This window comes from Semicossyphus pulcher, unplaced genomic scaffold (assembly GCF_022749685.1).
Source record: "Semicossyphus pulcher isolate SPU_LCO1_2020_fin unplaced genomic scaffold, fSemPul1.0.p SCAF_21, whole genome shotgun sequence".
In the NCBI taxonomy this organism is placed as follows: Eukaryota; Metazoa; Chordata; class Actinopteri; order Labriformes; family Labridae; genus Semicossyphus; species Semicossyphus pulcher.
The window spans coordinates 14,860,304-14,877,820 of record NW_027211695.1 but is presented as its reverse complement, the minus strand read 5'-3'; the positions used below and the strand labels follow the sequence as shown (position 1 = coordinate 14,877,820).

General features: G+C 41.8%; 1 protein-coding gene across 1 annotated transcript in view; it reads left to right on the top strand.

Annotated features, from left to right (window-relative positions):
• The window catches only part of hdac8 (histone deacetylase 8), a 36,111-nt gene extending 19,308 nt beyond the window's left edge, over positions 1-16,803 (top strand). Inside the window, exons 10-11 of the mRNA XM_069672313.1 lie at positions 6,101-6,206; positions 14,727-16,803. Of these exons, the coding sequence (XP_069528414.1) occupies positions 6,101-6,206; positions 14,727-14,749 (129 nt within the window). The 3' untranslated portion in view covers positions 14,750-16,803. The remainder of the gene's footprint in view (positions 1-6,100; positions 6,207-14,726) is intronic.
• Positions 16,804-17,517: the final 714 nt, after the last annotated feature.

The following is a 17,517-nucleotide window of genomic DNA, read 5'->3' as shown; positions in this document are numbered from 1 at the left end:
GAATAGATGCAGAGGGAAGGGTCTGCACACACACTCACCAACACATGTATAGCGGCCCATAAGTGATGATTTATATTATATTTGTAAAAGTCTATATTTGATTTTTCTAGGCCTTCTTATTACACTCTTAGAAAAGAGATCTAGATGTACAAACAAACAGCATTCTCTGCATCAAGGCCACTGTTCCCCATATAAACAAGCTTACAAACAGTGAGTGATGGGCAGAGGGTCCGTGTTAAGCGCCATGGTAAATAATCCGAGACCTTCCACCATTTATCTCCCTGTGCGTCTCTGCTGGAGACACTGGAGCCGGTCAGCGGGTGTTTTCTGTCTCCTGACCTTGCCCAGGTGACGTAGATGCGCTGCGTCACTTGATCATGCGCTACAGTCTCTCTTTTGTTGTATAATTAATCATTTTCTCCATCTTAGCGTTTTTATCTCTTTCTAAAGGTTGTTATAGTCTAAGAATTATTAGTAATATTACAGAAACATTCTTTTAGGAGTGTCTGAGCCTTTCTCTTCCTCCCTTCCTCTCGCTTCTCTCCCCGTGGTCATCCAAGCCAAACAAGCAGGCAGCAGGAGCGCGTGTGTGCGATTCAGCAGGAGGCAGAGCACTGGGTTCATGGGAATACATTGCGGGTGTGTGTTAAGTCACTTCTCTCATGTTGAGACCGGAGGTAAGACACAGAAAACTCATCGCAGCTAATTGGAAACAGACACACACACACACTCACACAGGGCTTTACCTTTGTATGAAATCTTACGACACACAAACCAGCCTGCATTCCCTCTGTCTGACTCACACACTCTCATATGAGGTTATTAAACAAAGACAGAGTCGTCTTTGTCTTTCAAGTACACAAAAGTATCCTCCTACTGCATGTTGGCTCAGCTGTGTGTGCTTGTGTACATCTGCTCAGGCCTGTGTGTGTGTGTGTGTTGCCAACAAAACGTCTGAAGTCGTCTCCAATGACATCCATCTAATCCACTAAAGAGGTTCAATCACAAACAAGATATCCCCGTCTTTAAAATGACCGTGGCATTAGAGAGAAATCATTACGGGATGTTTGCAGGGTCCCATCGCCAACTTTTTGAGGAGACATTTTTGGGGAAGGCTTGCGGAGCAGTTTTTGTTCAAAGATCAAATTAAAGAGACAAAGCGTCCACAAAAACTTTCAGAATCGATAATCTTTACGTCTGTTAAATCGGATTAAGTTTGTTTGTTTGTCTGCAGGATTACAGAAACACAACAGGCCGGATTTTCATTTAACTTGGCGGAATGGTAGAGCATTCACCAAGGAAGAATCTATTAAATTTTGAGCAATGCACAAGTAATAATATTAATCAAATTGAAGTTATAGTTTGGACAAATATCCAGACTTATAAAGTGGTGTCTCCTGCAGATGTGCACATCATAGAAAGCCGGACTAATGTCCTTGGCAGAGGTCTGCGCTCTCCAAGTGGCCTTCTAGTTAAATTATTTTATCAAGCAAAAATGCCAAACATTCACTCCTTCCAGCTTTTGGGATTTATTCATTGAAATTTAATCTTCTGGGCTTTGGCTCGTTGGTGAGGCAAACAAGCGATCTGAGGACGGCGCAGTGGACTCGAGGAACTTGTAATGGAAGTTTTTCAATATTTTCTGACATTTCCAGACTTGATTATAGAAAGTAATAGATCTTCGATAAATCAGTCAAGTCAATTTTATTGTTGTAGGGCAACTTTTACAATGTTAAAAACATACAGTGCACAAGAAAGTTCGCCCAGTTCCCATGGAACACAAACAGCTTAGTTGGCAAAGCATTGCAGTTGACACACGACTAAACTACAAAGCAAAAGTTGAACATTTCAAACTTTATTGAAATGAGAGCGGTGTTTTCTTGGAAGATAAAGAAAAAGCATTTGAGTGCTGTGACTGAAAGTTTAGCCCTTAGATTCACATTCCTTGTTGGCGATGATATTTGCTCGCTTGCAAAATCGATGTTGCACGAATACCTTTCTTCAGTAGCTTTTCACCTTTCATGCAACTATTTTGATATTCGATTAGTCATCGATTATTGAAACGATTAATCAACCAAGGACAGACAGTGCTGATATAAAAAATAAATCAAATCAAGAACACATCTCCAACATGCCTTCTCTTCAAATGCTCGAGCATTACCGACGCGCTCTCGTGATGAGCAAGGTCGGCCGTATAGATCCTGCAGCCGATCCTTTTCTTTGCAGCACTGAGGGTGGAATACTCCCAGACTTCACAAGTTTTAGGACGGATGGTGTTGCATCGGCCGCTGCCATTTTGCTGTGTTTTGTTTACCTGCCGCTTTCCGGGCGATCATTTTTTAACAATGTCGACTAATCGTTGCACCCCTATTATACGTTCAATTTTAACGCCAACTCCCTCAAAATACAATTACCTGTTCAAATTTGCATCCACCTGTCCTGTACGTACTTCCGACAGATAGATGTTTTAGCCCAGATTAGCATAAAGACTAGTATGGAGGCAAACAGTTGGCCATGATGAACAAAATGTACTTTCCAGCAAATATTTATCTGCATGGTGTCTCTATATTTCTCTAAGACTTTAAGAATGCCAAATTATAAACCGATGGTAATAGTAATTCAGATAAAAAATGTTATGGATGTAGCTTGGTGAAACCACTGTTATCTTAAGGTACACTGACTGACAAGGACCCATATCATACTCTCTGTAGGTGGTTATATATGGGACGAGACCAACTCCATCTGCTTGGGAAGCATGCGAAAGCTTGCTAAAACATTGACCTTGACTTGAAACATTCATGCCCAACTTTTCAATAGGAATTGAGAACAGACACTGAGCATCTTCTGTAGAGAGGAGTATGGGTCTGGGTCTCAATCAGTCAATGTCTCCTTCTGTGTGCTCTGCTGAGTCCTTACAGTCCAAGGCTTTCACAACAGTCGCTGCGAGTGGACTGACGCACTTGTGGTCAGACCTGGCCTCAGAGTTTGTTTTGCTCTCATGGCACTGAGTCACGGCCCGAAAAAATTCCCTTTAAATATGTTTGTTCAACTGACGTGCTCTGGTTTTAACTTCTGGTTGAACCCACTCTCTGGATTCCCACCTGTTTTTCTTTTCTTTTTTTCTTCCAGTATATTGGCTGGTTTTGTTTCGTGGAATTGGTCGACTCTGCATGAAATGCCAAGAGACTTTGGTATTTGCTGAAATCATCTCATCTTCTTTTTGTTCGTGTTGGTGAGGCCCAGCCTGCCGAGTTCAAGTCTGTCTGATTTGTGGTTCTTCTTCTTTGTTCTGCGGTACATTTTCTTTTCTGTACATGAACCAGACTCGACTGTCTCAAACATTTGTTTGTGTTAATGCAACTCCTAGACAACGCAATGAGTTCAGGAGATATCAGAAACATGTGTCCATCTGACGGCTCTGATGTTTGTTTCTTGCCATTTTAGTCCAGACTGAAATGTCTCATCAAATACTGGACAGATTGCCATATAGTTTGCGCAGATATTCCCAGTGCCCAGACGATAAATCCCAATGACATTGATGGGATTGGTTTTTGCTCCAGTGCCATCATGAGGTTTATATTTGTGGTTTTGAGAGAAAGATCTCTTCAACTATTTGATGGATTGTCTTGAAATTCGGTATAAGCGGTCACGATTCTCTTGGGAGGACTTCTCCTCTTGTGCCATCATCAGGTCAAAGCTGGAACTTGACCAATACCTGCAGAACAAGTGGCTCAAGTTGGGTCAATTTCCAGTTCAGATTGGTGGACAATTTGAACTGGCTTGATCTACTGATAAACCACGTGAGACAACATTTACCTTGATTCAAAGCGTAATCCAAAAGGTAACTGGACTTGGTTGAAGTTTGGATGAGCTTCAGTTCTAAACTGACGGTGGGCGGAGCTAGAAATATAAGCCTATATAGATCATCGTTAACCTGGGACCCTCTGGTGTTGGTGGGTCGTTGGGCTCACGTGATTCCGAGTGTGAGTTCAGGCTTTAGAAATATTCGACTTGACAAATTTGATCAAGCTCGGGATGAGAAGCTCAAATGCTGCTACAATGTTGCCCTTTTGTATTTCTGGCTTTATATGAACGTAACTTGACAACTGGTATGATTCCACCGCTTCACGTTTGATGAGTAACTGAAAAGACCTTTGACAGTGTACATTTGGAGGGGCATGGGGCCAAGCTTAAACAACCCATTTCACAACCCATTCGCTACCATTAGCATACAGCAACTTCCCAGCTAACATTCAGTGGTATTTTACCATTCAAACTCCTAGCTTAATGTATTGTAAGCTGTAATTTGATTGAATGTCAAATATTTTGTTTTTCTCTGAAGTGCTGTATTTCTCTCCAGATTTTCTCTATTCATTTGCTGACCAATCAAGAACGTTCTACATGATAAAAATGTGTCAGTTTTCCAATTTCTTCATGACTTGCAACCTGGAAAACGGCCACATTAGTATTCGAGCTTCCAACCGTGAGTCATTCGAAGCTTAATCCAAAAGGCAGCTGGAATTGGTCAAAGTTCTTGAACTTCTTCCTTCAAGATGTTCCTTTTGGATTAAGCTTCAATGACCTGGATGCGTGAGAACCTTTGCAGACATGTTCCCACCCTGAGCGTGAAGTCATAGAAAAATGGCAGCCGTGGGAGGATGCTGAATTATGTTCCAATTTGGACGGCTGCTTGTGTGTTGTTTGGTTAAATATCAAACATGTGTTAAAGATTTTACACCGACCCAACCCTTTCGCTTACACGCTAAACTTACAAAGTGATTATGGTTAGCGATAACGCTTTAGCATTAGCTCAAAACACTTACAAAGTGTTTATGGTTAGCAATAACGCTTTAGCATTAGCTCAAAACACTTACAAAGTGATTATGGTTAGCAATAACGCTTTAGCATTAGCTCAAAACACTTACAAAGTGATTATGGTTAGCAATAACGCTTTAGCATTAGCTTAAAACACTTACAAAGTGATTATGGTTGGCAATAACGCTTTCGCATTAGCTCAAAGCACTTCTATTCAAAGAATTTGGCATAGCACTATTAGTATTGTTTTATATCACTATAAAGTAGGGATGCACGATATTATCGGCACATTATCGGTATCGGCCGATATTGGCTTAAAAATGAACTATCGGATATCGGCCAACACGCCGATATAATTAACTGATAAAATAATGGGCTGCTGCATACTTGATCAAATGCCTGACCTCGGCGCAATGTCCCCGGCGCGAAGAAGACCTGCGCAGCGCAGCGTGATGACGTCACATGTGTCTACCTGCAGCATGACAGAGTTAGAAGCCAAAATGTCCGTGGTGTGGAAGTTTTTCAAAGTGTCCGAAATAGAAAGCAAAACTGCTATTTGCAATGACTGCTCAGCTTCGGTGATGCGAGGAGGAGCCAAGGCAAAGTCTTTCAACACTACAAACTTGATTAACCATCTCAAGACCCGTCACCCCGACCGTTGTAACAAATGTGATAAGAGTATCACCATTATACTGTACGCTAATTCCAACACAGAAGAGAGTTGATGATCTCTGCAATAAGGTGTGCAGGGAAAAAATATCGGTATCGGTAATCGGCTGAATGAGTTGTAAAATATCGGCATATCGGATATCGGCAAAAAATCCAATATCGTGCATCCCTACTATAAAGTATTTCAAACAGAAAAGTAAAGTTACTACTGCTTCCACTTGTAATATTAATACTACTGCTACTTGACATTCACCTGAATATGCCACCATATGGGGATCTATAAAGGCAGAGTAGAGAGAAGAGTCTGGTTTTGGAGTCTTTGAAGTTTTCAAAAGTTTTGAATAAATTTCAAATATCCATGAAAGCACTTGTAAATATTCATCACCAGTCGGTTTCACAATCCAACTCTTCATAGTCCAAATTTTCCAGGAAAGCAGCCGCATTCTTCGGAAAAAACGCGAGACAAAGTGGAAAAAGTGTTCTTTGGCTGTCGGCTGCAGCGACCGTGTGCAGATGTGAGGGATGAAAGTTTGACTGCGAAGTGAAAAGAAACTCTAAAACTCATAAATCCAGAAGTTGTAATAATAATCGTTGTAATGTGATCTCTGTGTGTCAGTTTTTCACAGAGTACGGACCCGACTACTCGCTGGAGATAAGCCCAAGCTGTCGACCAGACCGCAACGACACCAAACACCTGGACCAGGTCGTCAGCACCATCAAAGGTGTGTTTGTGTGGATGCACAGGTGTGTTTGTGTGGGTGTGGAGGGTAAACAGGTGTGTGTGTGCCTGAACCCTCGCTCGCCTAAAGCCTTTATGTGGCTCTTCTTATGTGTGGTTTCATGTGTCTGCTCTTGTTTCCATACGTCTCTGTGGGGATGAAAGTATGTCTTCTTCTCTTTCTTCCTCCTGACATCCTTTTGTGTGTAACTGGACTGTCGACCCCGTTACCCGCAGCCTCATTCAGATTCAGTCTGGGTCTGATACATGTGGTATTTTCCCGCTTTTGCATCCTACTCTTTCTGTACGTTTGTTTGCATATATAGATATATATGAATGTGTGCGTCTGTATCATGTGGTTGAGTCTGAAGCCGGGCCCTTTGGTCTCGGCGCTGACAGCCCGCAGCGCCCAGGAGAGATCCTGCAGCAGGGTGAAACTCGGGCGACAAGTTGAGCAGCAGGAGAACCATTTTAAGGAGGTGAGCTCGGGAGTACGAGTCGAGTTCATTTTCCGAACGTTCAAATTTTATAAAGCCAGAGGAGGAAAAAAAAAAGATCGCTCTGTGTCTCGTAAATGTTGAAGATCCGGTGTGTTGAAGTGTTAACCGCAGACCAACAGGAAATCCTCCTTCCTTTCCCTCAGTCAGTGAAACATTTGATTTGACACAGCAGTCATCCGTTCCCTCTCTCCTTGTGTGCGTCTGATTGAATCAAAGGTGCTGCAACACTGCGGCTTTTGGTGAGACTCTGGGAAGAATGAAAGAAGGCCACAATCTGGCCGCATCACTTTGTTTCATGTTGAAAATTTATGTTGCGCTCGATGTTTCTTTTATTCAGTTATATATTAAAACCAAAGCCTTTATTTCTCCAAACCTCAGAAGTCAAGACTAGCTTGAAAAACATCAAATATTCTTATAAAGTTGAGCTCCTTTTACCTTAAATTCAAGTGAGGTCTCAGGTGAGCTATTTTAGCGCTTTTCCCCATTTAGAAAATTTTGCCTAAAACCCCTTTTTTCTTCTTCTTGCTTATGTAGTAACTAAGTGCCTTTCAATCCCAATCAATGGGGTTTGTATTTTCTGACTTCGCTTGTACTGCAAACTAGCAAACAACATCCACTACGAACAGGGAGAATGGCTTCCCAAAGTAGGAGTGCAGAGGCTGATACTTTGACAGTGCCTCCGCTGAATTTTTCGAGCCGAGAATCATGGAAGGAAATGCAACCGAGTAAAGGCTGGGACACGCCAAAGGTCTTTAACATCTTAACAGATCCACCCACACGACGACAAAGAATGACAGATTCATTCACCAACAACCAGAGTCCGACTCTCACAGCTGGAAATCTCTCGCGGTCAGACGAGACTTTAGAGTAAACAAACATGGCGGACGACGGGCAGGAAGAATTGCCAATGATTGAGTTTTTGGACCTTTTACTGAAAATTTACAAAGAACAAACTGTGGAAGGAGCGGTGGAGACGGCGTGAACGTGGGCTGCTTTTGTCGCCGTGGCTGCGTTTGTTTAGCTTCCTTCTTCAGTCAGCATCGTTTGGTTTAACGTGACGATCCACAGAGCGCATCCTCGGCTGTCCTCGGGGTTCCCTCCACACAACGGGATGTCAGACTTGAAATCGGTGACGTTCTTCCGAGCAGATCAGGGGAAGTAACATCACTCTGAACATCCCTCACACCACAGGAACATCTGGAGAGATCCTCTTTAGAACCATCAAATAATCAGGACTTTGCTTACTTTTGTCGGGCCCAAAATCGTCTTGATTATCTTCTAGTATGTACCCCGTGTTGGGCTTCATCCTGTAACTTGTAGGCACTGCGGTCACAGCTCTGCTAGCAGAAGAACTCGGCTTTCCCGGTCAATATAGCACGTACTGAGCATGAGCTTTAACAATGACTGGACATCCACATAAACACATCTGAATACTTTCTCCACCATTGGCGACAACCCTTGTATTATGTAACCAGCTGCACTAAGTGATCAGTGATAGCTTTTAAGTGTTTATGCCTTTGGAAATACTCACCCGTGTCTATGAGAGGCTGATTATTATTCAGTTCTTTGTGGAAAACTTCAGCTGAGTGTGAATGGAAGCCAAAACAGAGGGGGAAAACGTGCTCAAATTGTCCCAACATTAGCGTGGACGTGGTATCAATTAGCAGCTTAAACGTCATTAAACACAACGGCTCGTCAACCTTGTTGGACGCAGCAGAGGTTTATCCAAACAGCATTAAGCTCGGCGCTCTGAGAAACTCCAGGTCCCATCTAAAACGCGGGAACAGGAGTTTATTTACCGAAAGCCAGTCGGGCTGTTGGCTCGCATTAAATCATGACAACCGGAGGGGCTGAGAGTATCGCTGGGTTCCAGTCATACGGCTTTTATTAGGGGCGACACGGGGAACTGGTGAACGGACAGAGGGATGGAGGGAATAAAAGAGAGGAGAATTGAAACGCAGACAGGCCAAAAGATGGAGAGAAACTGGGAAAATGTGCATCCCATCTGCCTCTCCCATCACATTCCCTGCTCTCTTTCCTGCTTTTGCAGTCGGAGTTGAATTATTTATTAACTGCTCCTGGACGAGGAGGATCCCATGTAGCTCTCCCAAACAATCATTTAATTGTCACCCTCTCACTCTGGATTCTTCCCTGCGTCTCTATTTCCTGCAGACACTTCTTTCTTTCATTCAAGACTTAATCCCTGTTTTAACCTGTCACAGCTGTTCTATTTTTATGCTCTCTCTTTTTGCTCTCCGTCATGTCAGAAACTACTTCGACTTCTGTCACGAATCGCTTCAAAACACAACAAGCAGACACCAAAACCTCAAGGAGAATTAGGCGCATTAAAACATGAGATATACAAGTAAATGTGCGTGTCTTTTTGTATCTGTCTCTGATTAAATAAAAGACCTACATGTGTAACTCAACTTATGCACACACACGAACACAGATGAACACACACACCTCTAGGCAAACTTCTCCACATGACATCATCGGGGTGGATAAGTGTTTCTCTGGTTTGGCTGTGCTGCTTATAAACACTGGTCTCCCTGAGAAACTGGCCACTGTGACTTTGTATGTATGTTTGTGTGTGTGTGTGTGTGCCCACATCTGCTCCGTCCGTTGGCACGAACAGACCGTAAAGATTTGAATCTTTAAGTTGTAATCCTTTCCTTTTTTCATCTTCGTTCAGGATGTGTTGTGCCAAAAACCGAAGACACATCCATCATACACAAAAACACAATATGTGCAGACCGCGTTTTATTTGCGGTGTATGAATGTGTGAGAAAATACCAACAGGAAATGGTGCAAACAGTTTTCTAATGCGTGAAAAATGGGCTGTCACAGGCAGGGAAGAGAAAGTAAATATTGTCCTGAAAGCAGCGCTAATGGAAAACACCCTTTTTTTTGTAGCTAAATAAAACAGTCTTTGTCTGTACGGGAAGTATTTTGGGACAAAACCTCAATAGACCCGTTCAGCTTTGACTGATGGAAGTTCAGCTAAGTCTGGAAATAAAGAAAGTGAGATTGACAAATGTGAAGCTTTGACGGATGAAAGTTCAGCTGAGGATGACATTTGTAAACCTCACGAACCCTGCATGTCCATGGTTAGCTGAAAGGTTGTGTTAGCACCTAACAATGCTAAAGCGTTAGCAAAACGTTTGTCAGATTTAGCTCTACATTACTTGTCGACCTTATTCTTTATTTCAAAACTTAGCTAAACTAAGTCTATGCTACAGTTAATAAGCCGTCTTTAGGTTCTGCTCTACTTTGAGCTAAATGCTAACTTCCGTACGATAGCATACTGGCATTAGTTTGCATTCCACTTATAACACTTGAAAAGACTTTAACTTCAACCTCTTCTATACTTAGGTTTAACTGAATGCTAACATTAGCACTCCCAATTTCCTCTCTTTTTATTCAGTGAGGTTTTTCTTACCCACTGTTTAGAAAAATAAGGGATAAATACAGTTTGCTAGCTTCCCTGCTATAAGCATAAGGACTGTAGCCTCTGTATATGAGGCGCCTGCTCTACCAACTGAGATAAACTAGCGCCCTGACTCGGACTTAGGTCTTCTAATGCTTAGCTTTGAGCTAAAGGCTAACTTTGGTAGAATAGTATGCTCTCGTTAGTTAGCATTCAGCCCAATCAGAATTAGCTTTATATAGAGAGGCTTTGTCAGCCTCCTCTATACCTAAGCTCAGCTGAATGCTAACGTTAGCACATCTCTGTCTCTTGTATTTTTTCTGAAAAGCACTTTGTAGTTTACTTTATTTAGAAAAGTGAAATATGAATACAGTTTGCTAGCTTGCCTGCTATAAGCAGACGAACTGTTTGCATGCCTGTATAAAACTCTGGGGCGTCATGAGGCATGAAACAGCAGTTTAAATGCTAATGTCAGGATGTTACAACGCTCAATGTTAAGATGCTACTAGCATATTTTACTGACTTTCCTGTAAGGGTACGATAATAATAGCAGTTAAAGCTGGCTTATGTTAGCAACTTAGCTTTTTTTTTTTTTTAAAGATATTTGTCATGAAATTGTTTGCTAATTTTGGAAGCATTTACATAAAAGTCAGTTATCAAGATATTTAACTTTGGACCAAACATTAGCGTTTATTGCATCATGTTGCTAGCGTAGCTGAAATGTCATCATAAATCATCACTTAGTCAGCTCATGTTGCAGAAATAATCAGAGCCAGCATGTTTCTTTAACAGACATCAAGAAACATGTCGGCTTTTATTTTCGTGCCGATAAACTTAAAGCCTTAATTGTCCACTTAATGCGCTCGCTTTAATAAACAAATAATAAACAGTGTAAAAGCATTCACACACATAAAAACATTTGACTGAATGTGCTTTGTTGAGTGTTTCCAGGGGATTACTCATTTTTTTCCTCACACACACACACACTCGCTGAGGCTTGTTAAGCGTGTGTGTGTTAATTAAAAATGTGATTTTTTTTTATTAGGCGATTGTCAGAGACGGCAGCAGCTGTCCGACTGTGTATTCACAACTCCTTGTGTTTACGAGACTCTGGTAGCGTGATTTCCCCGGGGGCTGCGTGTGCGACTGTGTGTGCGTGTGTGTTCAGCTTCATCTGTTCTGCGTGAGTGTGTGACTGTATCTTATCTGTGTGTGTCAGCACGGAGATACTGCAGCATCTTTACGTCCCGCTACTCGCGCTCGTTAATTCTCCCCGCTGCTGCTGACAAGCTGCTTGTCAAAATAAAACGATACACATTCACACACAGATACACACCCAGGACGTGAAATATGCTCCGAGAAAATAGATGTACAAACTTGAATATGAGAAATATCACCGTGTGTAGCTCACCCACCCACAGACGCTGTGATAGATTAACGTGTGCAGGTAGTAAATATCAGAGGCCCCGCGGCCGCTCGTCACTTTAGCAGAATTTACTGTTTACATCTGGAAATGGACGAGAAGAAAGAGCAGAGGGATGAGGGGGAAAGAGGAAGAATCTGCAACATTTTTGTTACTTAACTTTTGAATCCATAAACGATACATAATAATAATAAAAAGTAATGTCTTCAGAGAGCCTTTTTCCAGCACGTTAACATGTTTAACAAAGAGGAAGTGAAAGAACAAAACAATTAAAGTTTGTATTGTAACCAGTATTGTTTGTGTTTCTGTGGGTTTTTTTAAAAAGCAAAAAAATATACACTTTTCAGATTATTTTTTTGGCCTTTTGCGCCTTTATTGAGCAGGGGAAGAGAGAGTGGGGATGACACACGGCAAAGGGCCGAGGCTGGGGCCGCCGCGCCACGGATTGACCCTCTGTACATGCGGACGTGTGATTTAACCGCTGAGCTAAACGGGCGGCCAAAAGACAGAATGTTGGAGGTTTAAAAAATAGAGTTTTTATAAAGTATAAACATAAAATCCAACATGACTCACTCACTTGCCATAGCATCGTTTTATTTTTGCTGTTCTAGTATATTTATTGTCACAGAAACGTATCAAATAGGTTTAAAGATGCACCATAGTTCTCCAATAGTGTAAGTCAGATGTAACACCTTTACACCACATGTGTATTTGGAGTTTACGAAAGCTACCGTAATATTCGGTGTTTATGACGCATTTCTTTTTCATCCAAAAAGTGGGCTGTGTCCTATTTACCAGCACAACCAATATACCAAAGAGTTATTTTATTGTGTTACATTATTTTACCCAGACGATGGCGCGATAATCTAGCTAACGCTTCGTCACGGAAATGCGCCGTCATGATCGCAAGTGCAGCCAACCGTCCTCACAACAATCAACGCTACCGTAGGCTGAGATAACTTCCACAATGCAAACTCGACATGGTGAAAACAGATGGTAGGCTGTAATTTGTGTGTGTCAAAGGAAAATAAATTGAAATAGTGCTGGAATAACTTTTAGACACGTTTTTATTAATAAAAAGCTGTAGAACCTTTTTCCCTCCGTTTTTACGGTAGTTAGCAAGAATACTGAATATAGATAAGTGGCTGGAACAGTTTATTCCCCACACTCTAATTGGTAATAGTTGTAGGAATGATAAGTGTTAAAGATGACACAAAGGCATCAAACCTAAACAGCAACAATAACAGGACACTACTACATATTTACATATACCCCAGATCCATGTTTCCACTGATTAAAACCATTTTTAAACAATTGTATAAAACAATCCAATCTGTTGAATTCTGGTACGACTTCCAAGGCTCTGAGTTTGTGCAGACTTTTGGCATTCAATAAAGCTTCAAAGCTCCATAAATCACTTTGGAAAGTTAGCACAGTTTGAGCAGTCAGTTTCTCTTTTCATCCCAACATGTGGCTGAAGCAGAAGAAATGTTTCAAATCGATGACTACAATGTGGCAAAAGTTACATTTTTAGACAGATGACATTGTGGTTTTTTTCCTGCAGAATCATCTATGTCATGTGGCAACGTAGTGTCATTGTTAAAGTGAATCAAGAGGCTGAGGTTTTTGTGCGTTTCCGATGGTTTCAACCAATGACTGTATATATAGATGGACGAAGCGTCTCCATCTGCTCCCATTGTACGACAGTGATACCAAAATAGCGCTGCCATCTTGCCATGGTGACGTCATTTGGAGCCAGAGACTGCGCAGTAGAAAATGGCGGCTAAAGCAGCCGTAGCCACTTCCGCTAACCAAAACACACACTTAACTTACCGAAAAACGTGTTCAACAGCAGAACAGCTTCCTGTGTTGGTCTGAGGTTAACGTTCACAGGTATGGAAAGTTCAATGACTGTAGTGATTGTTTTAGTTACATCTCTTCTCGCCGTTCCTCCTCTACTCTGCTAACCCAGAACAGATCGGCTGCAGGAGCCTGATTTGTCGACAGAATTGTCAATCACTTGGCCACACCCCCTTTTTACAGCATCAAATAACTAATTAAAAGTAAACTTATCAGAAAAATGCACTTGGACATAAATCAGCATGATAAGAACTAACTATAATAACAGAAACCATATTTGAGAAAAATGTATTTGACGTGTATTTTGATTTTATAGTTTGACTCATGTCCCATCTGTTAACATGGAGGAGGCGGGCTTTATGAGCTATACTGCAGCCAGCCAGAAGGGGGCGATAGAGAGGGTTTGGGCCATCTTTGTATACAGTCTATGTTTCCAATACAACAAAAACAAACTGTATCCAATGTGTTAACAACTGAAGTGCCTGAATCCAGAGCGTTATGTTGTCACCTCCTTTAAGACATGAATATAGAGCGTAAACAGAGCTATCAGCAGGCGGAGGAAACATCACGCAGGCATTAAAAAACAGTTTAGTTTTTCCAGCCTGATAAAGCTGCTGTTGTTGTCGAGAGCAGAACATGACAGGAGCTGACTGACGGCTCCACAATGGCCGACAAACAGGACATCCTCCCTCGCTGCGTCAGTGCAGCGCCGCGTTTGTCAGAGCAATTACTCATCCGCCGTCACGTGTGTGTGTGTGCGTGTTTCTGTGTGTGTGTGTCATGTTGATTTTTCCCTCAATCAGGCTATTTAGCATAACAAAAGACAAACAAAGCAGCATTGTTAGCAGTGTAACATATAAAGTAAACTGGCGACTGGACTTTATAATGCAGCTATTGTGTGTGTGTGTGTGTTAGGTGGAAACCAATCTGTGTCATGCAAATGAAGTCACAGTGCTTAATGTTGTCATTTCCATATCGATTTCCCTTTTTGCATGCTTGTATTTCCTCGGCCAGATGTGCTTTTGCATTTTCACTGACACAAACGTGTGTGTGTGTGTGTGTGTGTGTGTGTGTGTGTGTGTGTCTTCTCCACACTGCTTCCATCTTTGGTCTCTCCTGCTGTCTAATCTGTGTATTTAGCCTCTTTTTGTACCCACTTAACACGATGAATTTGACCCTTTCTCCTTCCTCCTCCTCAGACGTGTGTGTGTGTGTTCTTACATGTGTGTTTTCACCCCTGTTCCCTCCCCCTCCCCTTTCTCCCTCCTCATCCTCACCCCTCTCATTTCTCCTTCTTTCTCTTGTTTACAGGGAATTTAAAGAATGTGGTTTAGGAGTCAGCAGCCTCAGCCTCCTCCTCCTCACACACACACACACACACACACAGTTTCCAAACCAGGTCGAGGCTCGGCGGCTTTAATGAAGACAATATGGAGCGGACCCCTTCGGCCCCGAGGCACGGAGCGAACGAGGGAGGGATGAAGGGAGGAAAAAGAGAGCGGGTGAGGGTTTTGGAAAACATTAGCCGAGTGTTTCCAGGGGAAAACAGTTTAATAAGAGGAGGGGGGGCGATGTGGTCGCTCTACAATGTTCACTCTTTTTAATCCTTTTGTTTTTCAGGAAAAAGTTTGTCTGTTCGAGTGTATGAGAGAGTTCAATGTGTGTATGTACAGTTTCTGGTATCACTGGAAGCGTTTATGTACATCCTATCAGACGGAGACATTTTAAACTAAAACGTTAAAACAGACTCTTCAGGTGTCCGGTTTCACGTTCGCCGCGGTGCTGCTGTGATTTCATCCCCTCGAGGTCGGATAAGCACTAAAACAGACAAGTTTCCCCAAACGCCCCGTTACGCCTAGCGTCTGAAAAAGGCCCAGAACGTCCGCAGAAGTCCATGAAACGAACTGAGAGAACATTTGGAAGTTTGCAAACAAACAAACAGATGTTCTGACCCCTGGGCAACATCTGCAAACGAAGCATCTGGACGGAGTAAGAGGAAAATATGCAGGGAAAGTTAAAAAGGGTTCTTTTTTTTCTTCCATCGACAGACAGTAACGTGAACTTTTATAGGATTTTAAATAAAAGCAGAAGTCATAAACTCGGGAAGAAAGAAAGGATTAATTCCAGATTAATAAACAAACATGGCCGCTGCTTAAAGATTGAAAGATTTAATTGAAGGACAGGAAAAATATTCTTAACAAGTCATCATTCGACTACCAGTCTTGAATCTATTGGAAAAGTTGTCCCGCTTTTTTTAAATAAACAAAACCTGTAAATCTCGACTGTCGTTCCTTTTAAACGTAGCTGCAACATCCCAAAGACAATTGATGGCAGCTGCATTCGCCTTCCAAGTCGTTAAAACGCATTTCTTAAATTAGTTGCAAAGTGTATCACATTATTTCCACATCTGTAAAAGTTTTGAAAATCAGAAAAAATGCTGTCTAATTTCCCCCGCGGCTGTCGTGTTTGTGATGTGGCACATTAGTCACATCGCGCAGCTGCACATCAAACTGAACGGAGACCAAAAGATGTTTAACCCCTCAGAACAAAGCCGAGGCACGTGTGGGGATTTCGACGCGAGCGTTAATTGTTATCAACGTTTGACAGATGAACTTTTTAGATATGGAACTAATTATCTGAATGACTGCATCGATCAGTCCCAGTTTTTAAAGTCCTTTCCAATGAGATATTTTCTTCCATAAAAATCCAAACGGTCCTCTGATTACTTTGTATGTCAGTTAAACTTTATTTACAAAGTACTTAAAATCAACATCAGTACACAAATACCGAGCGCCAAGCACCTTCAAGGAGGAGAATATTAGACAATACTAACAAATCAAGCAAACAGTTAAAGGGAAAAGCAAACCTTGAACGACCCTTGAAAAGAAAGAAAACAACTGCGTTAGTTTTCCATACGTCTATAAACTCCATCCGCTGCGAGATGTGGTGGAAAGATGGACCGTTGGTAAAGATTTTATTGTCGAAGTACTAAAACAAAACACATTGAGTCACTTAAATCCGATATAATTATTATTATTAAACTTCTTTTTTTATGTTTTTGTTGCATTTATCCCAAAAATCCTGCCTTATCTTTCACCTTTAACAAGCTGCTGTCATTAAAGAATGTTGTTTTAAGCTTAGTTACAAAGTTAAAATAATGTTTTTTTGTTTCAGACAACAATTTGTACAAAACTCATTTGACCAACATTTTTTAATCCCGCGGAGACAAACGTGGATTCTTGTGCAGGGATGTTTAAACTTGTCTGAGAAGTTATGTAAGCTGTTTTTTCTTGTTATGTTTCTGCATTTGTTTTCACTAAATGACTTTTTTTAATCTGTTGCCGTGTTTTGATGTACATACCAGGGGCGTTTTCTGAAATAAAAGACAGGAGAGCATGTTGTTGTCATGTGTCTTTGTGGCGTTTCCACAGTGATTTATGCAGTGTGGGCTGGTTAATAGAGGCTTTAATGGAGAGCGTTTGAAAGAGGAACCACAAATGTCGGCCAGTTTCCTTTAGAAGTGATGTTCCTCAAATTAATGGCCTGGAAATTCACACCAAATGTAGGAGTCACCAGTCAGAGCTGGCATGTGCCGAACAGAAGTGAGCTCCTTTGTGTGTGTGTGTGTGCGTGAGGATTCCCTGTGATCTTTATGAACACGGCTGCGGTCACCTCGGCGGTTTGAGCCCAACGTAGCCGAAGCAAATGAAACTCATTACACCGTTTACGAGTTCGGAAAAGGAGAGACGATTGAAATTCTATCTCATAAACTGGAAGGAGGGAGGGAGGGTGGGGGGTTTACACGGGTACCGGGCAGGGGGCTGTAAACATGAGAGACGTGAGAGTCTTGTGTGTGTTTATGTAGTTTTCTTTTGCACAGCAGAGTCAAATTAGAAAAACTTGAGGGGCCTCGAGAGGATTCGGGGCACCGCTGGATCGCATTTTCTCAAAAAGCCAAAGAGATTGGATTCCATCGTGACCCTAACGATCTTATTTTAGAAGGATACTGGGTCCTTTGCTTGTTTACAGTTTGATATGTAGCTAAGGAAAACAAAAGATACGTAACTCCAAAAAAATCCCAAAACGCTTCTAAATCTATGAA